Source organism: Triticum aestivum, chromosome 1B, assembly GCF_018294505.1.
Source record: "Triticum aestivum cultivar Chinese Spring chromosome 1B, IWGSC CS RefSeq v2.1, whole genome shotgun sequence".
NCBI lineage: Eukaryota > Viridiplantae > Streptophyta > Magnoliopsida > Poales > Poaceae > Triticum > Triticum aestivum.
The window spans coordinates 613,040,594-613,068,506 of record NC_057795.1 but is presented as its reverse complement, the minus strand read 5'-3'; the positions used below and the strand labels follow the sequence as shown (position 1 = coordinate 613,068,506).

The window sequence follows — 27,913 nt, the reverse complement described above, 5'->3', positions numbered from 1 at the left end:
ATAGCCAAGCGGCTGGGATGACAGTAAGATTTAACATGTTTCTATCACCTTTGGTGAATTACAGCTTCTACTCCAACCCAAAGAATGGAGAAGAGGGTGCTGTAGGCAACATGCCCTGAGAAGAGACGCACCACTGCTTGACCAAACAATTATTAACAGCTTTAGAAGCCTAGAAATTCTCGGTGAAAACACCATTAAAATGGCATCCTATCTTCTACTACTGTGCTACGAGAATATACACACCCTAGAGCGAGGCACTCCTCGTTCGCCGAAGGCCGGCGAACTACTCAGTCCCTCCTTTGCAATATAAGTGCAAGGCTCTGGTTTTCACGAATAAAGGGCATCAGGTCGCTCTCCACCGTGTCCTCGATGTTCGGCATCGACTTTGCGATGTCGTCGAGCGAAAAGGGTATGCTGCAAAGAGAGAAATGCAAACAGAGGTGAAAAAGGAGCAACGGTTGTTGTTCCAAAGGGGCGCGAACAATGGAATCCATGGGTCTTCTTTTTTGGTCGTGGTACATACCTGGAATCATCATCCAGAAGGACTGAAAAGCTGGAGAGGCTATTTGATTCTTCATGCAAGGTTACTCTCATGCTTGATGTGAACTGCAAACAGAAGGGAACAATGCTCAAGTTAACACTTCGAACAGCAAACAGTTTTGATTACGCCGATTCAGCCTATCAACATACCTCTGCTGAAAGCACGTTTGTGCCATTCATATCGTCCCAGTACATACCAACTATTCTCTCTAGCTGCTGTAAGCTGAGAGCCTGGAAAGAGAGTAAAACGATCAAACATACAAAGTGGAGGATTAACAAAACAAGATCCTTGCTCATAGCAAAAAGCACTTACCGGACAAATTTCATTGCGTATCTCTCTCCATGTCCTCATTGGTTTTCGGGACATGACCTGATGAACAAAAAGAGCAGGAAAATATGTCAGGAATTCAACTTACTTACAATTCAGTTTGTCTTGAGAGCCACCGAGGTTTTCTTATCTTAAGATGAAAAAAATATGAAATACACACCAGGAAATCGGCAGCCTGTCTTATGTGCCTCAGTGCTTCCCAAGCTGAATCTGCAGGCTGTACTGAAACATAAGCTAACAGCATCTGAAAATAGCCTCCATAACAATAAATACAAGATAGTGAGCAACCTCTTGAGCAACATCATTGCACCAATGTTTTAGTTGAGCTAATCCGGCTCTAATATGTTCTCCGTTGCTAAATGAACAGCACTCACGACGCAGAAGGAGTCTGTTTTTGAAAGGAGAGGAAGGTAAGTTAGAACAGCTTATCCTTTGAAGTTTGAACAAGTTGGTAGTGGGGGGCAAACATACGCTTATACCTGTTAAATAATTGGACGTTCACCATAGAAAATATTTGGGTTAGCAACTTGTGGACCAAAATTGTTGGAACCTGCACATTGAGATTGAGTGTGGACTTGCACTCATAATTCATAACTTCGCAAATTGATACTGCACTGTATCGATAAAAAAGAATAATGCACTGATTTTTGTAATAACTTAGCACGTACATGGTTGGCTATTAGCAGATACAAGTAGCTGTTGAGGATTTTCACGATGCCCAGCCAATGTGTGAGTTGGTTGTGTTGGCCCAAGCCAGCAGATGACACTGAGGCCTTTGCTTGAGAAGTTCTTGGATCCTAAATATTTACAATAATTACAGGGTTCTCAACAAACAAAGTTTCACAGCTGATGATTACTTTTTCTCAAGAGAGGCAGTACCTGAATGCACAGCTCAAGCAATGGATTTAGCTCCTTCTTCAGTTTGTCACTTAGCAACCCGTACACCTTTTCAATCAGATCCACAAGCTGCTGCTTGAAGAGCAAAGCTGGATATTTTGCATCAATTTGGTGCGATGCACCAGGTTCATCCAATAATTGACCACTTAAATAAGCAAGCCCAGATGCTTGATTAGCTTGATAAATCCTATCATACGACATTTTTCGTCTATATGGAACTGAGGTTGCTGTCCTAGCAGTTCTAAAAGAGCGTTGCAGGAGAACTGATAATGTCGATAAGTTGGATAACCAATAGGCCAAGCTTCTCGTGTCATGTTGAGCCTTGAAGTAAGAGGAATGTCAGTTAATATAAGAGCAAATGTAGTGATTCTGGATTTCAGGTACTGGCAAATTGGCTGCATAAAGCTGTCTCGTATCATGCTACAAGGCGCAGGATAGATGCTACTCAAGTACCATTATATAGCGTAATTAAACATAATTAACAGAGTGCTACAAACCTCTGTTGCTGAGTTTATAGCCTGTAGGATACTGTCAAAGACACCTGTCTTTGTGACTTCAAACGATCTCGAATGAAGAAGATATTGGTATATAAGAAGAGCAGCAACAGGTTTGCTCCCAGAGAATCCAAGATGTTGGGTAATGTACTTAAGTAATAACTTCTGATCATCCTGGGGCTGCTGATGTTTAGAAGGGCAAAAAAGCATTTTAGCAAATGGGAAGGGGTGGGCAGGTAAGCAAGTATCAACCAGCCTACCTGATATGCTTCACTAAGTAGTACCCTTTGCATTTTCTCCCCAGTATCATAGTCCCTGTGGATAGTCAAATCAGGGGCACTACCCTGCCATATTATTTCGACAAAAGTCATGACTGCTCAATCAAACAATATAAAAATAAAAAACTGGCGTGTGCTTGGTTAAACTACCATATAGGGTCTTGTTTCTGCTGTACCAAACGAGGACCTCATTTCAGCATATGGTACGTTGCCATTTAAAATATGACCATTTTCTTGACTTCTCTGTTGAAATGCATCTAATAAATCAGATGAGAACATTCAACAGTCATGCGAATGTAAGCTCTATTGAAGGCACATTACATGGATCATACTGATTTTAGAGTATGAAGCTTGAGATTTGGCGGTAGATGGAGTCGACACAATCGAATGCTGACGAAGAGTTTGGTTTTCTGCCTCTAAGTTAGATGATTTTCCTTCTAGCCTGTGTTGTGGATACAGTTGTTCCATCAAAAGTAATCACAAAGGAGCGCATGATTTGGACATATGAATTACCAAAAATGAGAAAAATATTGTAAAGGAATACCTTTGTACGGTCTCCTGAAGCTCTTCGACTTTCTTGATAAGGTCATCATTTCTATCAAGGAGGTCTTCATTTCTCCTTATTAGATCTTCATTTCTTCCACGAGCCTCAGTAAGTGCTTTCTTCACAGCATCACTTTCTTGTTTCTCCAGTACGAAGGAAGACAGTCTTGATATGGCATCTACTTGAAGCCTAATCGGTGAAGACGTTAGTCTCCAAAAGGACAACATGATGACTGATAATGATGGAATTGTACTTAGTGCACAAAACTGTAGAAAGCCAGATAGTAAGTTAAAATACCAACTTTTGCACAGTATCTTGGAGCTGGTGGGCCTTGTATTCACCGTCTCTAATTTTCATAAATAGCTCATCATTTCTCTCCTGAGCTTCAACAAGAGATTTCCTAATTGCGTCATTTTCTTGTTTTTCAGCTTCCAAAGAAGCATCTTTCGCCACTATGTCTTGTTCAAGCCTGTTTTCGGCCAGAAACAACTGTTTAATCTCATGGGTTTAACAACCAATGGAGTTAATTTTGCAAAATCTACATATGTTGTACTCCCTCCGTTCCTAAATATAAGTCTTTGGAGACATTCCACTATGGACCACATACGGAGTAAAATGAATGAACTACACTCTAAAATGCATCTATATACATCCGTATGTGGTCCATAGTGAAATATCTACAAAGACTTATATTTAGGAACGGAGGGAGTACTACCTCTGTACCGAAATACTTGTAGCTGACGGAAACTAGTACAAGTTCCCCCAACTACAAGTATTTCGGTACGGAGGGAGTATAAACCATCACAAAATACAAATTTAGGAAACAATTTCATAGAACTCCACATGAAGTCACGATGTATTGCACAACTCCATATTTTTGGTTTCCAGTTAGTTTAAGTGATAGAGCCCACATGTCAGTGCCTCATTGCTCTCATCTAGGTGTAAAGAAGTGACACAGCTGCTGCCACGTCAGCATCTGACATGGCTAGGGTTCTCTACATGGGCATGCAGTACACAAGCTAGCAGAAAAAAAGGTGTCAACTAAGGACACCTGTACCGCCTGCCCAGGTAGAGAGCACATGTTGGGTGCAGAGGTAGCAGCAGACGTGTCACTCTGTTACCCCTTGATGAGAACAATGAGACACTGACAGGTAGGTCCCAACAATGAAAAACTAAGATGATGCACTTGTACCACATAAACCTAATCAAAGGTACATACATATGTATACTGTTTTGCAGATGCTCAATTTTTTTGTTGGTTTCACCAATTTTTATCGTTAATTCTTCATTTTTGTATTCAGTCTCAGTGAGTGCTTTCTTCAATTCATCCTTCTCTTGTCTCTCAGATAGCAGCAACGTGTCTTTCTCTGTATGGTCGCCAAGCCTGAATTGAACCAACAAAGAAATGGCATCACAAATATCAGCATCACATATACGAAGATGTAGTATGCATCGACATATCGAAACACAGCTTAAAAAACATAGGTGCATAAAGTACCGCTGTATGGTGCCTTGTAGAAGGTCAATTTTCTTGTCAACATCCTCAAATTTCTTTAGTAATTGCGAATTTTTTTCTTGACTTTCTTCTTGCACCTTCATGGTTGCATTGTTTTGCTCTCGTTCTCTCAAGAGTAAAGCCTCCTTTGCAGATGCATTTTCTTGAAGCCTGTAATCATTGAAAGAGCTATGTAGTTAATTAAGAGGGATAGAGCATAAGATGAATGATTTACTTGATAGGATCTCAGAAAGTTTCTTAAATAAGAACATACTGCAAAGAATGATTATCAACCTCTCAATAGTTAGCTGAAGCTGAAGACTATGTTTATCAGAATCCTGAATTTTCTTGATTAACTCTTCATTTCTCCCCAGAGTTTCAGTCAGAGTTTTCTTGGTCGCCTCATGTGTTTGTTTTTCTGATATCAGTAAAGCATCTTTGGCAGTACCATCTTGTTCAAGCCTGAGAACATCAAAATGAGAATTTCCTATCACAATGAATAAAAATATTGAGAAAATATGGGACATGTATCCACCGAAGAGAAGTGTCAGACCTCTTGCTGATTTCTTGGCAATGTTGTAACTCATTTACTAATTCCTTTGTTTTTTTCTGGGCATTGGCTAGTTCTTCCTTGGTAGCATTGTTTTCTTGTCTTTCTGTTGCCAATAGAGAGTCTTTCTCTGCAATACATTCTTCTAGTCTATGCACAAAAAAAGAAAAATACTGTTGGTCACTTAATATGGTCATATGCAATAACGATGTATTGTGATGAGGGGTAATCAGAGAAACTGGCAAAAGACTAGTTGGACACGAAATAGTTGCAAGGCTGTTTAACGGTTATAAATATTTGTAAAGGAATGAAATCAAACCTGTTCACTGAATCCTCAAGCAGACTAATTTTCTTATCTGAATCCTCAGAGCTTTTCATTAACTCTTGGTTTCTCTTTTCAGCTTCAGCTAGTGCTTTTGTTGTGCCATCCTGATTTTGCTTTGTCTTTAACAGCAATGACTCCCTTGATGTTGCATGTTTCTCAAGTCTACATTCATTGTAAAAAATGAAATGCGTATTAGCTCAAGTTGGGGAGATAATCTTATAGTTTTCACAAAGCTAAGATCAGCTGCTAATAATGCATAATGGAAGTAAGACGAGAACCTCTTGACATTCTCCATCAGCTTATTTATAGTTTTCTCAGACTCATCAACTTTCTTGAGCAATTCCGAATTTCTCTCCTGAGATTTAGAAAGCGCTTCTTTGGTTTGACCATGCTCTTTCTTTTCTGCTACGTGCAAGGCATCCCTTGCGGCTGCAGTTTCTTCAAGCCTATATCCAGTAAAGAAAAATGTTAACGGCGGTTAGCTCGTACTACTGGGGGCGGGAGTAAAGGTAAAAAATGGGTGATGCCATATTGCTATAGATCTGACAGACAGAAAGTTACGTAGACATACATATCACCCTATCCCAAGCAATGACCAATCCTCTAGGATTTCCTGAACAAACAGGTTCACTGTCCTCTATATTATACAAACTAAGGATTCAGGGCCATGGCTGTTCTTTTCCATCTTTAAAATCATGTCTTAATTTTAAGCCTTTTTTTCCAAGAATATATATAAGTAGGAACAAACTAGAAGCATCATAATGTTAAGAATATATGATATTATGATTAATAGTCAGGTTGTTAACTGGAACTAATATTGAGATGCTGACTACCTTGCCCATAAAATGTTCATTATTTTCCTTGTTGCGTCATTTTATTGCTATTTTGTTCACCAAAAAGATTGTATATTTGCAAAAACAAACATGAATATTAGAGCTTGGATGAATGTGAGTGATACAGTATATTGTTAACTGGAACATCAACTGATGCCTGTATAATAGTAGAAGTATGATTACATTGAATAATTAATGCGACGTGAGAGTTAAACCTCTTCAAAGAATCTTGAAGCGTGTCATTTGTCCTATTGGCATCTGTAAACTTCTTTTGCAGTTCTTCAATTTCCTCCTTTGTTTCAGCTAACTGTGACATGATTGCAGCACTGTGCTGTTTTTCAGCCAGCAATGAAGTCTCAAATGTTCTTGCAGCTTCTTCAAGTCTGTCAAATTGTCAGTTGACAAGAATAATCAGCATTCATATTATTAGGATTATGATAGTCTAAATTGTGAGTTAAGACTTGAAGCTGGTTTTCGAGTGCAATCAAGCATAGGAAACAGCAATCCAAGGAATTAGGCAATAGACCTTTCGATGTTGTTTTGAAACCTAGCAATGTCCTTTTCAGCAACTTCAGTTTTATGGACTAATTCTTCATTTTCTCCACGAGCTTCAGCGAGTGATTTCTTGATTGCCTCACTTTCTTGCCTTTCTAGAAGCAAAGTACCCTCTCTCTCTGTTAGACTTTCTTCCAGCCTGTGCTAATGAAGAAGAAAAGACGGCGGCTATAAGATAATGAATTAACCACCTGGTAGCCAAGAAATATCACACCAATAACAGTACTGAAAGTTGGTCAGTTATAAGACTGTGGCTGTTGGACAAGGATTATATGTCATGCAAAACGAATATGACCTTTGCACAGTAGACTGAAGTACGGTGGATTTTCCATCAGCATCTGCAACTTGTCTCAGTAGTTCTTCAATTCTCTGGTGTGCTTCACCAAGTTCCCCTCTGGTTGCCTCGTTGTGTTGCTTCTCCGTCATCAGTGAAGATTCTAGCTCTGTCACATTCTCTTCAAATCTGTATCCAACAGAAGGGGAGCAAGTTGTTATTCCACATAGTAGGACTGGATGAAAGTGGATTTACTTGGTTATGGTAACTTCCTATTGTACAAAAAACTACTTTTGTAGACTTAAAAGGTGTCAAACGCCAGCATGTAAACATGTGGGAGAAACCACAGGCCTTTTACAACTTCCTCATGAAGAATATACACATGGCTCTTATTTGTGAATAACTGCAGCTGGGGGTCTTAAAAGGATCTTCTTTTGTTATTGCTTTACTAAAGATATGTCTGGAGAAACATGATCTTGTAATAACCCAGATTGAACTTTGTGTACCCATTTCCTGATAATATGCATGAGTACGTTACCATCCATCCATGTGTATGAAGCATATGCACCCGACTCTTTTCTTTCAACCAGCTTTATTCGGAACCAAAAGAACCTGCTACTTAGTCTACTAAGATCTAGTAGTCACCAAACAACTAACCTTTTCACAGTATCTCTAAGCTGCTTGATGTTTTCATCTGCAACCTCGATTTTTCCATTCAGGTCTTCACATCTTTCCTGAGCAATAGCAAGATCATTCTTTGTTGCAGTGTTTTCTTCTCGTTCTCTTGATAGTAGTACCTGTCCAAGGGCACAACCATCATCCAATCAGATATGATGACATAACTGAATAAGTTACTTGAACACTGTACTCTATTGAAACAGGAATATATTTTATAGTCATATACACAGGTTTTCTTCATCCTTTTAACCTGAAACAACTACTGCAACTGCATTTCATTCCATTGAAACGATGAATGATGCAAGACTTAAACCTTTCCAATTTTGTACTGTTGCAATGATACATAAGTTGAGCCTAGGGAGAAGTACCTTGATCCCCTCAACTTCATTAGTCAATATAGTGATTTTTTCTCTTTCTTGAGCTAGAGCTTCTTCAACAGCCCTTTTGGCTGATTCACTTTCCTGCACTGCTGTGGCTTCTTCTACTCGATGCTCCATCTCACGAAGGGCAGCCTGTAATTTGGAGATTTCTCCTGCTTTGCTGTTCTCTAAGTCAGCCTGAAAATAGACATGTGTGTCAATAAAGTGTGACCAGAGAATCAGCACGATGGCATCCTATTTCCGTATCTAAATATGCCTTGATTCAAGGGGCAGCATTTACCCTCAGTTTCATTTCCAAACCTAAACGGCTTGTTAGCTCTTCCACGTGTTCCTCAAGTTTCTCCTTCTCCACCTTCAGATTTTCTGTATCTCTTGCAGCCTACAGAAATTATGCAACACAAATAAAAAGCTGTAAAGGTAAGTATGAAATCAGCATAAACAAATAAATGAAAATGGTATGACAGCTTGAGTACCATTTTAAGCTTTCTGAGTTCTCTTCTAGCGATACGTCTTCGCCATGCACACTGATAAATCAACACTGATCTCTTCAGCTTAAGATAATTTGAATTATCTCTGTGGCAACGCCACCGAGCCTGCAGGTAACAATTATCAGACCGATGGTACAACCAAGAGATGAACAGAGAAAGCTTATACTTCCTCCATCCATGAATAACTGTACATATAGAAATTTTAGGACAGATTGGGAAGGTGCAAGCCACCATCCCTCTCCTCTTTAATTACCCCACTCCCAATGAGCTAAGTGCATGTAGAAAGTGAGGAGACCATGTGTTGAATGTTATTGGTCTTGATTACCGTGTGATGAGAGAGAAGCATTTTTTCTATTTTAAAGTGCATTGGAAAGATAGAAGTACACTCTTTTGTGGAATTTTTTTGAATGTCAAACGTATACTTATTCGTGGACAGAGGGAGTAAGATGTAAGGAGACTGATTCTTAACTTTTACCCATAGTAAGGGACCGATTATTAATTGGTCTATCGTAACATAGATGTGTAAAATGGCTTGAAAAAAACCTACCAACGTTCCCCTTAAATAAAAAAGAGAGAGCATGAATCAATAGTCTACCTGGATATGGATAGAAGCTTTCCTTTGTTTTCTGTGAACATATTCTTTGTAAGCACCAAAAGCCCTCAATCCTGCCTGCAATGTAATGGCTGCACATCGCATTGTAGAATAAGACTTGAAAGCAAGGTACCAGCGGACACTTTTCTGTACTTTCAACGCCGCAACTTGATTTCTCAGGAATGCACGCCGCTTACAAGCCAATATTACTGCAAAGGAGAATGGAACTCTTTGTAAGTATGTGTTCCACACATCCACCAGTGCAATACTGCGGTCAGAACTGTCTCCCTCTAGATGTCATATGGTGTGACCGTACCTCTAACAATAGATTGAAAAGATACAGATGTGTCGCGTATTGCAAGGAATTTCTGACGAGCAACATGAGTGTGATATCTACTCTGAATAACTCTAGCTGCTTTACTCCGCACTTCAGTTCTTCTAGCATCCAGTTCAGCCATCTGACCCGCTCTTAGGAACACCTTAGTTCTTCCAATCTGTAAAACAGAAATTATTTGAAATATTGTGACAAAGATCATGATTAAACTGTGTATTATATACCCTCTGAAAATGATGCATACATATATTCCTTACATGCAGTATCATTAAAAAAACATGAGCGAAAAGGTGTACACATTAGCTATACACTGCATATGTGTACTCTCACCTTGCATTCTTACCAGGAGAATATCTAAGTAGTTCTTAAGTTTTACTGCCAAATGGTCTAAATCTTCATGAAATTTTTTCAGAGAGATTATTTAGGATCACCTACTAAAAAAGCTTTCAGGTTTAAAATATGGTGATGGTTTTCACTAGACATTTCCCCATCATTCATCACCTCTGTCACACGTGGTAACTAGTATTCAACTGAAAACAAGCATCTCCTTTTTAGTTCCCTCTTTTTGGCAAGATGCAGATCAAAGAAAAATGTGATGTACAGAATACATGAAAAGGGATTCATTATGGTAGAAGCATGCTTCACCTGATAACCTTGGAGTTCTGTTTTGTCCAAAATCTTTCGGCAGATTACTTTGTCATCGTTTCTATCAAGATATCATAAAAATAGTTATAAAAGCAGGCCACAAGTGATATAATTAGAGGCATAGGGGAACATTCATTATTACTGCTATTTATCAAACAACTTACACACCTTTCTTTCAAAATTTCAGGAGCAAGGATCCGAAACCGTTGAAGAAAATCATGAAATAATTTTCGTGTAGGGTATCCAGCACAGCTTATTCTGATAGCTTCAAGAACACCCTGAAAGGGTGAAGAATCATAAGGAGTATATAGTGGTACTGAGCTTCTATGGTCTTCTAATACAAAATGACACATGTTTAAGAAACAAAAAAGCTATGTGGAAACTTTGTGATCAATGGCTTCCTTACCGAACATCGAAGTTGCTGCAGAACATTGATGTTCTCAAAAGTAGCAGGCTTAAGAAGATTATTGGGCTTAACACATCTAATGTAATGAGGTTCTGTAGAACTCAAAGTCTCCATTAGTTCGTGGAGTTGCCCCTAAGAATTTCATGGAATAATCAGATGTCAAAATCATACCAAAGATTTTACATGAAAAAACATAAGCACAATGGAGCAATGGTCTTGATCGCTTCATTATGTCTACCAAGTAATACTCATTCACTTCATAAAATGTACTTAATTCATCCTTTTTGGGACATGCATATGTATTTGCTCACATATTCAGTACATCTGTTATTTATTTTTTGCAAAACCCAAGATGATAAAAATATTCTTTATACCTGCAATTAAATTCATAGTCAAGTTATAGAACAACCGTTCTTGATTTTTTATGGTGACAGAAAGGAGGTAGACTAAATTGAGAAGTACAGCCACCTCTTTAAATATTTGCATCTTGATTTGATGCGCAAACTAAGGTAGTTGTATGATTGTCCAAGCTACAAATATATAGTGATATACCCCCATTATACAGTCTGCATATAAAGTGTAAGAAACTATCAAAGAATTCTAGGTGCACAAAACTTCGAGGATTAAAATAGGACTTTACCCTAAACTTAGTGCCTAAAGAACAATGAGGAAACATGTACATAGGAAACAGCTAGCAGAATCACACCTTAAATCGATTAGCGATTGATGACTTTGACGATTTTGTGTTCTCCTCTGGTGCTGATGGGAATAACCCTGATACAAAGGAGCACTTGGAAGCATTAAGCAATTCTTCATGTTCTACCACTACATAATCTCTGTTTTTGTCCAGGAAATGATCGGACTGATAGGTTACCTGCAAAAAAAAAAAACTCAGGAAACTGAAAGGAGTATATTCAATTAAATGCAGAAGCAAAGAGTAATGTGTTCCAAGAAATGCTTACTTCTCCTGCGTAATGTTGAATTGTAAATGCAGTACGAGAAAGCTTTGGTTTGCTAAACCTTTTGTTGTTCTTGAACTTCTCATACAGCTTCTGAGAAAATGATTCATGCGTGCATTTCGGAAACATACTAATGCATACAGGACAAACAAACAAAAGGACCACAGTTAGAAGCATTAGTTGAGAAATAGAAACAAGTAATGATGCTCGACTATTTACAAGCTGCTGGTTGCATGTAGTGCAACAAGAATACTTCAAACTTACCAAGCTTCATCAAGAAGTGCAATAATTCCACCAGGTTTCTGAAAATGAAAGAGGGAGATGCGAACATTGAGGTAATGGGACACACAACTGTGAAACATACAAAAATACATTACCCGCTGACACAACACATCAGGGCTATTTCTAAACCACTTATCTTGCACAAAACTACTGGTGCTTATGTAACCAGCTTATCATAACAAGTTAACAACTCTGAATAACTCCAACATGCAACATCTCCAAGCCTCGAAATAAGAGTACAGTAGGCAATGTTCGATTATTTGGGTACTTAAACTGACACTTGGTAAGCAAAAAATATATGTTTATGCCCACATTAATTGACTAAACACCAAATAGCCAATCTATAAGTCAAACAGTATCAGACTACTTGATGAATACATCTTAAAACTAGTATTTTAGCTTGCTGACAACAACCATTACAAGACTGCAACACATGATATAAAGGCTACTTAAGCACCCTAAATAAAACAAATGACATATATGAACATACCCTCTCAATCAAGTCCAGCACATCTTGATTGTCAACGAATTCTATGTAACTCCAGTCGATCTGCTCTCGATTATACTCTTCCTGCTCCATTTTGAAGACATTCTGCAAAGACAACACTACCTAATTTACCAAACACTAGAAGCAAAGATAAGTCTACCATCATAACTTCCAAGCATGCGTTCCACTTCCACATGTACCTGATTAAAATGCTGTTGCAGTTTTTCGTTGGTGAAATTGATGCATAATTGCTCAAAGCTGTTTCCATCAGAGAATTATAACATCACGAGACTTCTATAAATGGTCTTCAATGGAATATATTGGAATCAGTCTTTTGCTAAGAATTTACCTGTTAGTCTTAAAACTTTCAAAACCATATATATCAAGCACCCCAATCAAACGTGCTGACTGTGCATCTTGTCCTATCGACGCATTTAGCCTATTTACAAGCCTGCACAAGGTACAACCATATGTACTCACAAAGACCGATACGTAAGCCAGAATGAATTACAGTGCCATATTCATTACCAGTCAAATAGTCGGCAATATATTTGTTTTGCTAAGCCATCCCTGCTAACAGTAGCAGAATTAGGATCAACTGTTGTGGTAATCACTCCTTCTGGCGTATTTATTTTCCTCTTTATCAGTGCATTCTCCAGCTTCTCACGGTCACACCTGTAAGAAGAATTCCACAATGTATAGAGTATGAATGTTGGGCATAATAATTATAGAACAACAGGGTAGATATTAGGCATACATCAAGAGCTCTGCTGCTGCATTCAGATGGAACTTAGCTTTCTCATCCTTTACTACAGATGAATCTGCATCTCTCCCTTTAACAAAATTGATGTTCCCAAGGTGAAGCACAGCAGCAACAACCCGAAATGTAGCCTCCTACGTTATAAAGTATGTTAATTGAAGAGGTCACATAGGCATCCACATAGAATATCAATTATTCAGAAGGGAAAAACCTGTTCCTGCTCAGTTATGCCAACTGTATTCATCGCACTTCTTGTTGCAAGATACTCCTCAGCATCACTCATTCCATCAACTTTAATGCAGGAAGATTGGTTGAGATAGTGAAACGACGAAGGGTCGCCCAGCTTATACCTTTTAATGTCCTGCCATTGGAGTTTGTTTATGAAAAAATGTTGCAGAGACTCAGCTGATCAGTCACATTGAGTTAGAAAAATACCTCCGATGGTGCTGAACACAGGAAGTAAAAACAGTGATAATTCCTCTCTGGGCTATTGATTTGGCAAACACGAGATCGCTCAAGCAAATATGTCCTAATGGCTGCACCAGATATCTTCCCACTCTTGTCAAAGTGGATTTCAACAAATTTTCCAAATCGACTTCACCATGTTATCCAAAATGCAAACAGGTCAGTAAGCAAATAGTATGAGTGAAAAGGGATAGAAATGATGCATGAATCACAATACATTTATATCCATGAGAAATGTGTGTGTGGGGGGGGGGGGGGGGGCTAGGAACAGCTAGCATTGTTCCTTGCTTATAAAGAGTTATTGAATATCATAAACTGGATAACTTTTAAACGAATTATCTCCCAAGACTCAAACAACTCCTCCTATGTTGTCTCAACATAGCCGGTCCCAAGCCCGGGTAAAGGAGGAGGGTTGTGATAGGCTTGGCAAGCCAACGTAAAAACCCAGCCACTCCTATGGAGATGAAACCCAAAGGATTTTCGTTGGGGCATAACCCTCTCAACGACGCGCCACATCTGAACCCGGGTGTGGTGTCAAATGGGCAAGGGCCGGGCCACCACCCCCCCCGGTGGCGCATCGTATCTTGATCTGGATACGGTGTCAAGTGAGTGAGGATCGGGTCGTCGCATCCTTAGTGGCGCGCTACATCGGCGCCCGGATGTAGTGGAAAATGAGCAAGGGTCTTCGCATTTGACTCGGCGAGTGCGAAGGCTAAGGAAGCTAGCCGAGCCTAGGAGGATTCGCTTAGGTAGCTAGAACGTAGGGTCTCTGACAGGGAAGCTTCGGGAGCTAGTTGATGCAGCGGTGAGGAGAAGTGTTGATATCCTTTGCGTCCAAGAAACCAAATGGAGGGGTCAGAAGGCGAAGGAGGTCAAGGATACCGGCTTCAAGTTGTGGTACACGGGGACGGCTGCAAACAGAAATGGCGTAGGCATCTTGATCAACAAGAGCCTCAAGGATGGAGTGTAGACGTCAAGAGACGTGGGGACCGGATTATCCTGGTCAAGCTAGTAGTTGGGTATTTAGAGCATCTCCAGCCACGCCCCCAACAGGCCCTCCCCAGGCGTTTTTTCCGCGCTGGCGCCGAAAAATCGCCCCAGTCGCGCCCCCAGGAAGCCGAATCCCGCCGCTCGGCCCGTTTTTGCGCCCGGTGATCGCAGGCCGAACCCGGCGCACTGGGGGGCGCTCGGGGGCTCCGGTGCAAGGGAAAAGCTTTCCTGGGGCCACATTGTCAGGCGAAAAGTCAAGCCACCCGTCCAGATTCGCCTCCTACCCCCCGCGCTCGGCCGCCACCCTGCCGATCCCGGCGCCGTCCACCGCCCACCGCAGCTAAGTAGACCATTTCCCGCCAGGAAAAAGAAGGGGTTTCGCCGAGGCAGCCTCTTCGCCGCCGTCCAGGCACCTTTTCCGGCGTTCCGCCCGCACACGCCGGAAATTGATTTCTATTTGTATGCGAAAATTCACGCCGAAACACGCCGAACCGCGCCGAATATGGGCCGATTCATGCAGATATCGGGCTTTTTTTGGACATAATTGGGCCGAACACTGGGCCAAAATCGGCGCCTGGGGGCGACCTAGGGGGCAACGGCTGGGTGCCGAACCGCCCCCAGCGCCGAGTTTATCGCCGGCTCACCCCCAGGCCGCTCTTTTTCGACACCCTGGGGGGTCAAACGGCTGGAGATGCTCTTAGTTCTCAATGTTATCAGCGTGTATGCCCCGCAAGTAGGCCACAATGAGAACACCAAGAGGGAGCTCTGGGAAGGCCTGGAGGACATGGTTAGGAGTGTACCGATTGGCGAGAAGCTCTTCATAGGAGGAGACCTCAATGGCCATGTGGGTACATCTAACACTGGTTTTGAAGGGGTGCATGGGGGCTTTGGCTATGGCATCAGGAATCAAGGAGATGTCTTGAGCTTTGCTCTAACCTACGACATGATCGTAGCTAACACCCTCTTTAAAAAGAGAGAATCACATCTGGTGACTTTTAGTAGTGGCCAACACTCTAGCCAGATTGATTTCATCCTCTCAAGAAGAGAAGATAGGCGTGCATGCCTAGATTGTAAGGTGATACCTAGAGAGAGTGTTGTCCCTCAGCATAAGCTGGTGGTTGCTGACTTCCACTTTCGGATCCGTGTCCAGCGGGATAAGCGTGCCAAAGTCGCTAGAACGAAGTGGTGGAAGCTCAAGGGGGAGGTAGCTCAGGCGTTCAAGGAGAGGGTCATTAAGGAGGGCCCTTGGGAGGAAGAAGGGGATGCGGACAATGTGTGGATGAAGATGGCGACTTGCATTCGTAAGGTGGCCTCAGAGGAGTTTGGAGTGTCCAAGGGAAGGAGAAGTGAAGCTAAGGATACCTGGTGGTGGAATGATGATGTCCAAAAGGCGATTAAGGAGAAGAAAGATTGTTTTAGATGCCTATACCTGGATAGGAGTGCAGACAACATAGAGAAGTACAAGATGGCGAAGAAGACCGCAAAGCGAGCTGTCAATGAAGCAAGGGATCAGGCATATGAGGGCCTCTACCAACGGCTAGGCACGAAGGAAGGCGAAAGGGACGTCTACAAGATGGCCAAGATCCGCGAGAGGAAGACGAGGGATGTTGTCCAAGTCAAATGCATCAAGGACGGAGCAGACCAACTCCTGGTGAAGGACGAGGAGATCAAGCATAGATGGCGGGAGTACTTTGACAAGCTGTTCAATGGGGAGAATGAGAGTTCTACCATTGAACTGGACGACTCCTTTGATGAGACCAGCGTGCGTTTTGTGCGGCGGATCCAGGAGTCTGAGGTCAAGGAGGCTTTAAAAAGGATGAAAGGAGGCAAGGCGATGGACCCTAATTGTATCCCCATTGAGGTGTGGAAAGGCCTCGGGGACATAGCGATAGTATGGCTAACCAAGCTTTTCAACCTCATTTTTCGAGCAAACAAGATGCCAGAAGAATGGGGACGGAGTGTATTAGTACCAATCTTCAAGAACAAGGGGGATGCTCAGAGTTGTACTAATTACCGTGGAATTAAGCTAATGAGCCATACAATGAAGCTATGGGAGAGAGTCATTGAGCACCGCTTAAGAAGAATGACAAGCGTGACCAAAAATCAGTTTGGTTTCATGCCTGGGAGGTCGACCATGGAAGCAATTTTCTTGATACGACAACTTATGGAGAGATACAGGGAGCAAAAGGACTTGCATATGGTGTTCATTGACTTGGAGAAGGCCTATGATAAGATACCGCGAAATGTCATTTGGTGGGCCTTGGAGAAACACAAAGTCCCAGCGAAGTACATTACCCTCATCAAGGACATGTACAATAATGTTGTGACAAGTGTTCGAACAAGTGATGTCGGCATTGATGACTTCCCGATTAAGATAGGACTGCACCAGAGGTCAGCGATGAGCCCTTATCTTTTTGCCTTGGTGATGGATGAGGTCACAAGGGATATACAAGGAGATATCCCATGGTGTAAATAGTCGGACGGGGTAAATAGGAAGTTAGAGTTATGGAGACAAACCTTGGAATCGAAAGGGTTTAGGCTTAGTAGAACTAAAACCGAGTACATGATGTGCGGTTTCAGTACTACTAGGCGCGAGGAGGAGGAAGTTAGACTTGATGGGCATGTGGTGCCTCAGAAGGACACCTTTCGATATTTGGGGTCAATGCTGCAGAAGGATGGGGGTATTGATTAAGATGTGAACCATCGAATCAAAGCCGGATGGATGAAGTGGCGCCAAGCTTCTGGCATTCTCTGTGACAAGAGAGTGCCACAAAAGCTAAAAGGCAAGTTCTACAGGACGGCGGTTTGACCTGCAATGTTGTATGGCGCTGAGTGTTGGCGGACTAAAAGGCGACATGTTCAACAGTTAGGTGTGGCGGAGATGCGTATGTTGAGATGGATGTGTGACCACACGAGGAAGGATCGAGTCCGGAATGATGATATACGAGATCGAGTTGGGGTAGCACCAATTGAAGAGAAGCTTGTTCAACATCGTCTGAGATGGTTTGGGCATATTCAGCGCAGGCCTCTAGAAGCTCTAGTGCAGAACGGACGGCTAAAGCGTGCGGAGAATGTCAAAAGAGGTCGGGGTAGGCCGAATTTGACATGGGAGTAGTCCGTAAAGAGAGATCTGAAGGATTGGAGTATCACCAAAGAATTAGCTATGGACAGGGGTGCGTGGAAGCTTGCTATCCATGTGCCCGAACCATGAGTTGGTCGCAAGATCTTATGGGTTTCACCTCTAGCCTACCCCAACTTGTTTGGGACTAATGGCTTTGTTGTTGTTGTTGTTGTTGTTGTTGTTGTTGTTGTTGTTGTTGTTCTATTTCCCAAGACTCAAACTGTCAATGTAAAAACAAACCTTGAGTTGTTGTTCCGAACAGTTTTTGCATTGCCAAATGCTTCGAGGACTGGATTTGACTGCGATGAAGCAAAAATAGATACAGGAGATTAGTTGCAGGTGAAACTACATATGGCATATAACTTTTAACGCCTTCACTGTATTTTGAACAGGAAGAATACTACCATAAGCAACAAGAACTGTAAGAATATTATGGTTCCTAACTCACTTCTAAAACTTGTTGTTCAACGGTCCTCCCTCCAGTTTTAGATCGTCCACCCAAAAATGCAAGATATCTCATAAGCAGCTTTGTGGTTTCAGTTTTACCAGCACCACTTTCACCACTCACCAAAATGGAGTTGCTCTTTTCCTCATTCATCATTTGCCTGTTTCCTTATTCAAAACAATGTCACAAGAGGTACCATCAATATTGGTACTGCCCACGCAGTATATATGTTAAAGAAATTATCCATCAACATTACTATAGGCATTCACCTGTAAGAAACGTCAGCGAGTGCAAATACATGAGGATCAAGCTCACCAAAATTTGCACCTTTGTACTTCTCCATAGTACTGGGTTCAGCAATATGAGGCAGCCTTTGGAATGGATTTATTGCAATCAAAATATTGCCAGTATAGGTCTGGAACTCAAACAAAAAGTCCATAAGAAAATTTAAACCCATTTACTTTCGAACATTTCTCTCATGATACAAGTGAACAACAAATACTTACATAAATAATATTTTTGGCATATCGGACAGCGAGATTGTCCAGAACACCAGGCTCATGTAAGTATGATAATCGTGTCATGTCATCAATTCCATCAGGTAGAATTTCTGTGTCCTTCGGGTGAATGTTTGATATGCTTGCAGTAACCTGGTTTCGCGAAATTAAAGTTTTCAGGACCAGAAGCATATCAATATATATCATAATACCAAACTGCAATTTAAAGGGCACACTAAAGATATGTATTTAGGTGTTTTAGGTATGTACAGATATAGTATGTATTATACTCCTAGCTCTTATAATTGTTACTGAATACATAGGCATCTAGCCCAATATATACTATAGGTACAAGTGTTGTATAAGGATATCTAAAACAGCTATAATACCTAAAAATCAACGAGTGCCTTAGGTAATAAAACTAAAAATGTAGCCCATCATGAACAAGGAAAGTGCACATTTGGACAACACAGAGAACCATTACTGATGCATGTAGTTTGTAACCGACATCAACCACACGCCCACACATACCGTCTTTCCGTTAGTAGTGCGTACATGGGCATTTAGGCCTTCAATTCGGAAGACCTCACCATCAATCCAAGCTAAATCTTTATCCTCCAGCCATACATGGGAGCCTACAACAATGTTTAATGTCCCAGCCTGCACATGTGGCGAGTAGGAGAGAAAAAAACAAGTCAGAAAAAATTCTACAAGTTTATAGGTAAATGTATTGGCAAGAAGGCTCAAAACATCATTAGGGACATAGTTTATGAAAAGCAGATAGGTGCAGTAAACCTAAGAATGGCCTGTCAAATGATGAAACTGAAACTAACGCACTCGATCTAGTACACTAACAGCGTTGTCAGGAGTAGAAGACAGCGTTGTCAATAATTTAACAAACTAGATTTCAGCATGCTTAAGCCCAGCCTAACATGATAATGACTAGAAATAAGTATTTGTCTCGCACAACGGAACCAGAAAAGCAAGGTTGCTTAATCAAATTCAGCCAATTTTCCCATGTAAAAACAAGAGGCCTTCTTCTGACATACACTCGTAGAGCAAAATGAACCTAGCTAATTAACTAAAAGTGCATTTTAGCACAAGACTCTGCGTCCTTCAGCTTTGAACTGTCCCCCACAGATCAAACACTTGAGTTATCCTAAACAGCAACACAAAATCGATCATCGCCCATACTTAGCAAACATAATCAGAGCGGTCTCGCGTGCATCAGACCGCATGGGACACGCCCGCCGCGCGCGTGCTGACCTGAATGTACTGAGTTTTCCTCGCACCATTAACGCACAATTCGAGCCCAATAAACACATTCACGGCGATGCGAAACTGCGGGAAGCGAGGGGCGCGCGCACGCCGTGCAAACCAGACCAAAACAAGGGGATCTCACCGTCCGATATTCGTCGGACAGCAGCGGGGCAAACAACTCACCATGGGGTCACGCGCGGGGGAGCCGGAATGCTACGATCGAATCGAGCCGTCGGCGGCGGCGGCGGCGGCGGCCGGAGGCGGGGCGGCGGCGGTGTCTCCCTCCCTTGGGCCGCTCGCCGGTCGCCTCGCGGCCGCGGAGGCGGAGGGAACAGCCCGAGCCCGGTGCGTTCCGCGTGGATCGAGCGCGCGCGTGCGGGGAGACGCGCGATGCCGGCACCGGCGGTGAGCGCGCGGGCGGGCGGGGGGAGGCGAGCCGGAGCCGGAGCCGGGAGGGGAGCGGGAACGTGGGGCGCGGACCAGAGGCGAGGCGAGGCCCATCTATTTTTGGCACCATGGGGTGGGGGAAGGGGGAGGGAGAGGAGGAGGAGGGGGAGGAGGACGAGTCTGGCCGCCCGGGCGAACGTGCGATTCTGGGCGCGCCCGCCACCCGCAGCGCCACCAATGGCGCCTTCGCCAAAATCCATGGGAGGTGGTCAGGTGGGGGAGAATGGCGCCGATGGTGTACTGTAGCAGTGTGACCCGAGGGAACGGGACGCACCAAATTTGAAATGCTGCGTTTAGCTTGAGATGAGATCCGACGGTCAAGTAACTACGATTTCAGTTTGGCATTGATTAATAACAGACCTAAAGAAAAATCTTGCAACAATAGGTTGTATTTGGTTGAGCTGTAGATTCTAAAAAAACTGTTCTAAGCTCTGAGAAAGCTGTTGTGAACTTTTAGCCGTGGATTACAAAGTCTTTGAATCTCCCAGTGTTGTCCTGGGTATACCGTGTGACATGGGTGAGCTGCTCAGCGAAATCTCCGCGCTTTGGCGTCAATGACAGCGACGCCTGCGGGGCCGCTATCTTGCTAAAGACGTCGTTGTGGTTCTCCTCTCTGTGTCCGGCAAAAATGTTGCACGCACGGGTTGAGTACGGAGTTGCAACAGACCATTCCAACTAACTAATCTTGCCCCCCCTCCTCCGATTTTCGGGTGGGTGGGTCCCTTCCTCCCACCCCCCTTAATCCAATTACAGTTTGACAACTCAACCTCACCCTGTAACAACCCTGTAATTGTTCGTTGATGTAGCAAAGCTCCTGTGTCCGGGCTCCGGAAGAAGACCCTTGTCCATTCCGGACTCGGCAGCGGCGACGCTGCGTTGTTCGTCCTCTTCAGGACGTTGTCGTGGAATCTAGGTGTGCTAGGGCAAGGCGTGGCATTCTACTCTGACATCCCCTTGTTCTTCTTCGGCAGCATAGGCTCTGCATGGTACTGACATCTCAAGATATGATTTGTAAGAGGGCTACCTCTTTATTTTGTATCATTCGGCCTTGTACTTTGGTTGTTACTTTATCGAGGCGCGAGCCTGTTTCAAGATTACAAAGTCTTTACAAATCAAGTCACATACAAGGAACGATGTCGGAGGCAATCACATATTGTTGATACCCAAATGGCGCGTCAAACCTGCTATACCACGCGCAATAACGTTTTTGTCCTTCTACAACGAGAGATGCCACATGACCCCCATTTCCTTAACAACCTCTTTGGTCAGGAGTAATTAGACAGTGGTTGGAAGGAATATGACTTTAAATGGGTTTAGAGGCCAATTTTCATCATTTTATTAACAGGAGAGGGGGTGGGAATTGATTTACACATAACATCGCATCTCTTCATCATAACTTATGTTGCCATCTCTCGGCTAAGTGCCCATTTCTCAATAATCAAACGAGGGAATAAACGCTCCTCTTAAAAATTCATATGTAATACTCACCCAATACCGGACAAGGGATTAGGAATAAAATAATATATTCCATTTCCAAGTCACAACTCCCGACTCTAAATTCTCATTCTCCTTCCCAAAAGTTACCAAACACATTGCAAGTAAACGAAGTCGTTTACAATGTCAGAATGAATATTGATGAGATGAAAAATGTGTATGCAATTTTGTCACTTCCTAGAGAAATTTGCACTATCATAAGTTGAGTGTGTTCACCATCGTAGCCAAGTCAAGTTCAACTAAAATTGTGGTATCCAAAATGTAGATAGTTAACGCAGACCCAACTTGATAGCCATGGTTTTCTCCTCTTTTATGTCGAATCATGGTTGAAGACTTGGTTGTCCGCACATAAGGCCTCACCACGATGGTCTCCGGGGGGGGGGGGGGGGATTTGCTCGTCATTGTTCCAAGGTGTGACACCACCGATTCAATCATACACAAATCATACACACAAACGTGTACGATCAAGATCAAGGACTCACGGGAAGATATCACAACACAACTCTAAACACAAATAAAAGACATACAAGCTTCATATTACAAGCCAGGGGCCTCGAGGGCTCGAATACAGAAGCTCGATACACAAGCGGGTCAGCGGAAGCAACAATATCCGAGTATAGACATAAGTTAAACAAGTAGGCCTTAAGAAGGCAAACACAAAAGCAACAACGATCGAAGAGGCAAGGCCTCCTGCCTGGGACCTCCTAACTACTCCTGGTCGTCGGTGGTCTCCATGTAGTAGTAGACACCCTCGAGGGCAGTAGTAGTAGTCGACGGGGTGGCTTCTGGCTCCTGGGATCCACCATTTGGTTGCAACAACCGAAAAGAAGAAAGAAAGGGGAAAAAGGGTAACAAAGCAACCATGAGTACTCATCCAAAGTACTCGCAAGTACCAGATCTATACTAAATATGCATTGGTATCAAATGGAAGGGTTTCATCTGTGGACTGAACTGCAGAATGCCAGAATAGAGGGGAAGGCCTAGCCTATCGAAGACTAGCACCTTCAAGCAGCTCCATGCATCTTGCAACATTCAGAAGAGTATAGAATAGCAGTTTATATTTAACAAACATGTTGTAGTGTTAACGCCCAGAGATCCTTCCTCGACTCCCTGCAAGAAAGCAATCTCAGAGCCACATCACATATCTCAAGTATCCATTTCTTGTTGTAATAGATCAGGATACAAGTCTGAATGTCCATTACCATGGACACGGCTATTCGAATAGATAATCTTCCCAGCAGGGGTGCACCACATTACCCAAGACGCTTGATTACTCTGGCCGGACACACTTTTCTGGGTCAATGCCCTGCCTCGGAAGATCAACACGTCGTAGCCCTACCTAGGCTTAGAGTAATCAAGCGTGTTGGGAAACGAGAGGTCCCTGTCGTGGTTCTAAGCCTGACAGTAGAGTGGGGGGTAGGTATGGAGAGGCAAGGTCCTAGCTATGGAGAGGTTGTAAGCACAAAGGATGTACGAGTTCAGGCCCTTCTCGGAAGAAGTAACAGCCCTACGTCTCGGAGCCCGGATGCGGTCGAGTGGATTATGAATGTATGAATTACAAGGTGCCGAACCCTTCTGCCTGTGGAGGGGGGGTGGCTTATATAGAGTGCGCCAGGACCCCAGCCAGCCCACGTAGGAGAGGGTTTAAGGTGAGTTAAGTCTGGGGCGTTACTGGTAACGCCCCACATAAAGTGCCTTTACTATCATAAAGTCTACTTGATTACAGGCCGTTGCAGTGCAGAGTGCCTCTTGACCTCCTGGTGGTCGAGTGAGTCTTCGTGGTCGAGTCCTTCAGGTCAGTCGAGTGAATCCTCGTTGGTCGACTGGAAGGCGACCTCTTCTTAGGATGTCCTGGGGTAAGTTACTTGGATCAGGTCCATGACCCTACCCTAGGTACATAACCCCATCATTAGCCCCCGAATGGATTGAGGCTTCGAGTGAAGAAGGAGTTGATGTCGTTCCCGATTAATCTTTGTGCTCCGGTTGTGCGCTGTTCTGGACCAAAGAATCCCCTTGTCGACAGGAAACAACTTACCTTCAGTCGACTTGATCCATTCTGTTTTTGCGTCGAGTGATCTTTCAGGCTTCGACGATCTCCGAGCGACGGATCGCCGGAAACACCGCGCCTGACAGACTGATTTGTTGCTCGCGGATTCCGCGGGATACGAAATTTTGGGGCGCGCGCGAAGCGGGGCGGACCGCGGCGTTCGGATGGGACGGGGCATGGACGCCTCGATCTCCGCGCCGCCTTTCTCGCCACGTATCCCGTCTGCATAACTGTTCTAGATATGATTAGATAGACCGGGCCCACCTGTCATCCACTCGGAAGGGACCTTATAAATGTGCCCGGCGAGGATTTCTGTGCTGCGCCTTAGCATTCTCCCCCTCTCTCTGCTTCCTTCCTTCCTGCTCAGCGTGCTCGCTCTCGTCCCCGCACCACTTCCCTTCGCGCATCTCGCCGGTGACCATGGCCAAGGAGAAGACGGCGGCGCTGGAGCATGCAAAGAAGGCGTCGGTGTCGGAGAAGGCGAAGGGGAGATCCACCAGCCGCGGAGGGTCCTCGTCCAGATCCTGCCTGCCGAAAGGCTGGGTCCAAGGAGACTGGATCCAGTCGACCATCACTGAGAATGACATTCTCGACATGGCCAACGAGGGCTTGATCCCCCACGGAGCTGCGAGGCTTCCGGGGAAGGAGTGGCAGCCCCAGCCAGAAGAGGGTGAGTGTGTGCTTTTGGCCACCCATGTTGATCGCGGGTTTTCCTTGCCGCCGAGTGTTTTCTTTTGTGGCTTTTTGAACTTCTTCGGAGCGCAGCTCCACCACTTTACCCCAAACTCCATTGCCTATCTTGCTGCGTTCGTGTCCATGTGTGAGGGTTTCTTGGGCTGTCGACCGCACTGGGGTTTGTTCAAACATATATTCACGTGTCGATCTCAGACTGTGAAGAAGGCGAGCCCCGGTGATGAGAGAACCCGAGTCGTCCAAATGTGCGGGGGCCTGGGGATTCAGGTGAGGAATAAGAGCACCTTCCCGCCCATGACCTTTCCCGAGTCCGTTAGAGGCTGGCAGTCGACTTGGTTCTACTGCCAGGTCCAGTCGACGCCAGGGCAGTCGAGTGGAATCCCTCCGTTCACCATGGACCGAGTGAGCAAGCCTTCCCCTCTGAAGCTGATTCCGGAGGAGAGAGCCGACGTGAAGATGTTGATGGAGCGCGTGGTGCAGTTGGTTCGGGAGGGAGTGACAGGCATGGACCTCTTGGAGGTTTTCCTCAGGCGTCGCATCCAGCCTCTCCAGTTCCGGAGCCACTGCATGTGGTTGTACTGTGGGACCGAAGACGAGACTAGAGTCCATCCAGAAGCAGTCGACGATGTCACTCTGGAAAGATGGATGGCGGCCGTCACCGGAAACAAGGACAACCCGCGCGGAGCCAGAAGGGTTCCTCCACTCGACCACAACAGCGACTCAAACAAGGTACACTTGCTCTGCTCTCCACTGCGCCCTCGTCGTATTCATTCCTGTTAATCCTGCCGACTGGTCGACTGATTCTTGTCTGGGCATTTGTTAGGCCCTCACCGAGCTGTACTCGATGCCCAATGGGGCACAAGCTTCGACTGAGGAGGGCGAGGCGAGCGGAGGCGAGAGCCAGGAAGAGGAGGAATGGGACTCGGATGTCGCAGAGGACGATGACGACGATGATGATGATGTCGATGATGAAGACGACGTCGAGGACGAGGAAGAGGAGGAGGAGGAGGTCGTGCCACCGCGCTCGGAAAGGCGGTCGAAGCTCGTCCACGACCCTTCGACTGAACGTGGCAAGGGGGTTGCGACGCAGTCAACCAAACGCCCTAGGACCACCTCTCCAGCGCCGACTGAAAAGGCGCCGAAGCAGCCCAGGGCGGCCTCGTCGAAGCCGATCAAACTCTTGCCGAAGATGAAGGTGTCCATCCCTACCATATCAGGGTAACCGTGCTGCTCATATTTTCTTATTCTGTGCGAACTTTATTTCTGGTCGACGCTGAAGTTAGTCGACTGATCCTTTGGAGTTGCAGTGCTGCTACTTCTGAGACCTCGGCCCGGGCCGATGACCACGAGATGGAGGATGCGGCAACTTCGAACCCAGGTACTGTATTCTTAACACCGTTTTTAGTCGACTGACTCGCGACCCCTGATCCTGATTCTTCTTCGCAGCTCCGCCCAATACTGTTATCAATCTTCCTGACGACGACGAGGATGAAGAACCACTGGCACGCAGGAAGAGTCGGAAAACGCCCGCCAGTAAGGTGCCTCAGGATGTGACGGCGCCTGAGACTCTGACTGTGGAGGAAGAGAACACCACTCGACACACGGTGTCCTTCGCAAATCCACTGACGAGTGCTCAGCAGCCCTCCCTCTTCACGACGCACCACGTCCCAGAGGACCAAGCTGGCGCAGCGAAGGAGGCGATACGCCAGGCGGGACTCATGATGGAGCAGCTGAAGGCCATCCAGGACGCGAGCCAGGCAGCTTATGACGCCAGTTCTGCCCTCCAAAGCAATGTCCAGGTCAGTCGACCGCTGTTTGTTCTGTTGGATATGCTACCAAAAACTTTTCTTTTCCGGAATTTATAGCAGTCACCCACTGGGTGTGTCGAATAAACTCCGTGTTAGCGGGGGCACGCTGAGTGCACCCGCTGGGTGTAGTCCCCAAGGCTAAGGCCGACTGCTGGCAGTCGGCCTTAGGCTTTATAATGTCAATCTTTCTGTCAGTCGACTGGTCGACTGGATTTCACAAACCGGTGGGGGCACGCTGAGTGCACCCACTGGGTGTAGTCCCCGAGACTGTGGTCGACTGCTTGCAGTTGATCACAGCCTTAGAGAATGCATCTCGCACACTTTTTTTTTGAGGTCGACTGGTCGACTTTGTCTTCAACAGGATTAGTGGGGGCACGCTGAGTGCACCCACTGGGTGTAGTCCCCGAGACTACGGTCGAATGCTTGTATTCGGCTGTAGTCTTAGAAACGTGTGTTTTTCCCTTTTTTCACTCGGAAGTGAATTATATTTGACATTTAGTCGATTGGTTCTTCGCAGAACTCTTGTGATCTTGTGGCTCGCTACTCAGAGCTGGAACACAAGCATACTCAAGTCGAGCTGAGCTTGAAGCTGGTTCAGGAGAAGCTGACAAAGGCAAAGGAGGAGACCGAAGGTATGTTTGGTGAGACCCTGACGACTGCTTTTCCCCTTGCTTGTTTCAAAATCTGATCTTGCTGTAACTTGTAGGTAAGGTAAGGGAGGCCCAGCAGAAGAAAGACCTTGAGCTAGCTGAGAAGATCAAGCTTGCCGACGAGAAGTTAGCTTCAGTCACCAAGCTTGAACAAGACAATACCAATCTGAAAACTGCTCTTGGGATTGCCAACAAGGAGGTCAGTCGACTGAAAACTGATAAAGCTGCACTGACCGACCAAGTCAGCAAATTGACTGGGAAGAAAACTGATCTGGAGGCCTTCCTGAGTGGACTTGCCAAGAAGCTATTTCTTATGCTTGAAGGTAGACCTCTATGCTTGGCAGACATTTCCAATTGTGATTTTTCCATTCGACCATCCTCTTGACTTAGTGACCACCCTTGCAGAATTTTGTCAAAACTTTGAAGAAGAAACCAGCCGACTGGAGCCAAACCTTGACCCCGTCAGTTCTCCGGTGAACGACGAAGTTGCCATGGATGTTTTCCGACTGGAGTCTCGTGTTGCAGCTGTCGTGGACTATCTCGCAAGGCTGAAGGCCGCCACATCTCGCATCGACTCGACGCTCTGGCCTGAGGAGACACTTCAGAATGACCTTGAGTCGCTGATGGCCCGCTTGAACACGATCCCTGGTCGAGTGCAGGAGTGGAAGAAGTCCTCGGCTCGGTGTGGTGCAGATGTCGCTCTGTGTCTGGCCCGAGTCGACTGCAAAGATGCGCGAGAAGAGAAGCTGGCGGCCCTTCGGGTGGCCAATACCAAGAAGCATGACTTCAGATCCTTTATGGAAACTTTCCTTGCAGCTGCCACTCGGATCGCCGACGGGATTGACCTTGATGAATTTGTTGCACCTTCTAGC

General features: G+C 44.6%; 1 protein-coding gene across 4 annotated transcripts; it reads right to left on the bottom strand.

Moving 5' to 3' along the window:
* Positions 1 to 137: 137 nt before the first annotated feature.
* Positions 138 to 20,584, bottom strand: LOC123142339 (myosin-17). Of its 4 annotated transcripts, none has more exons than XM_044561299.1 (49): positions 20,086 to 20,583; positions 19,174 to 19,302; positions 18,652 to 18,795; positions 18,415 to 18,560; positions 18,149 to 18,305; positions 17,941 to 17,999; positions 13,560 to 13,719; positions 13,336 to 13,485; positions 13,122 to 13,258; positions 12,893 to 13,039; positions 12,714 to 12,815; positions 12,565 to 12,622; positions 12,368 to 12,469; positions 11,860 to 11,897; positions 11,599 to 11,725; positions 11,343 to 11,510; positions 10,637 to 10,768; positions 10,399 to 10,508; positions 10,231 to 10,291; positions 9,568 to 9,745; positions 9,255 to 9,460; positions 8,645 to 8,764; positions 8,452 to 8,550; positions 8,160 to 8,348; positions 7,771 to 7,910; positions 7,135 to 7,302; positions 6,811 to 6,978; positions 6,500 to 6,667; positions 5,730 to 5,897; positions 5,446 to 5,613; positions 5,130 to 5,276; positions 4,871 to 5,038; positions 4,580 to 4,747; positions 4,301 to 4,465; positions 3,383 to 3,550; positions 3,082 to 3,270; positions 2,859 to 2,979; positions 2,688 to 2,780; positions 2,520 to 2,603; positions 2,263 to 2,442; positions 1,748 to 2,086; positions 1,537 to 1,665; positions 1,348 to 1,418; positions 1,157 to 1,256; positions 1,029 to 1,085; positions 854 to 910; positions 691 to 771; positions 524 to 606; positions 138 to 414 (listed from the first exon to the last, which is right to left on the bottom strand). In XM_044561299.1, the coding sequence occupies exons 1-49, from the start codon at positions 20,086 to 20,088 to the stop codon at positions 288 to 290; spliced, it is 6,429 nt and encodes a 2,142-aa protein (XP_044417234.1). In that variant the 5' UTR covers positions 20,089 to 20,583; the 3' UTR covers positions 138 to 287. The 4 variants fall into 4 exon arrangements, 3 of the variants coding, with proteins under 3 accessions (XP_044417234.1, XP_044417237.1, XP_044417240.1); XM_044561302.1 differs by having other exon boundaries at positions 2,263 to 2,439; XR_006470569.1 differs by having other exon boundaries at positions 397 to 414; positions 1,029 to 1,078; positions 20,086 to 20,584.
* Positions 20,585 to 27,913: the final 7,329 nt, after the last annotated feature.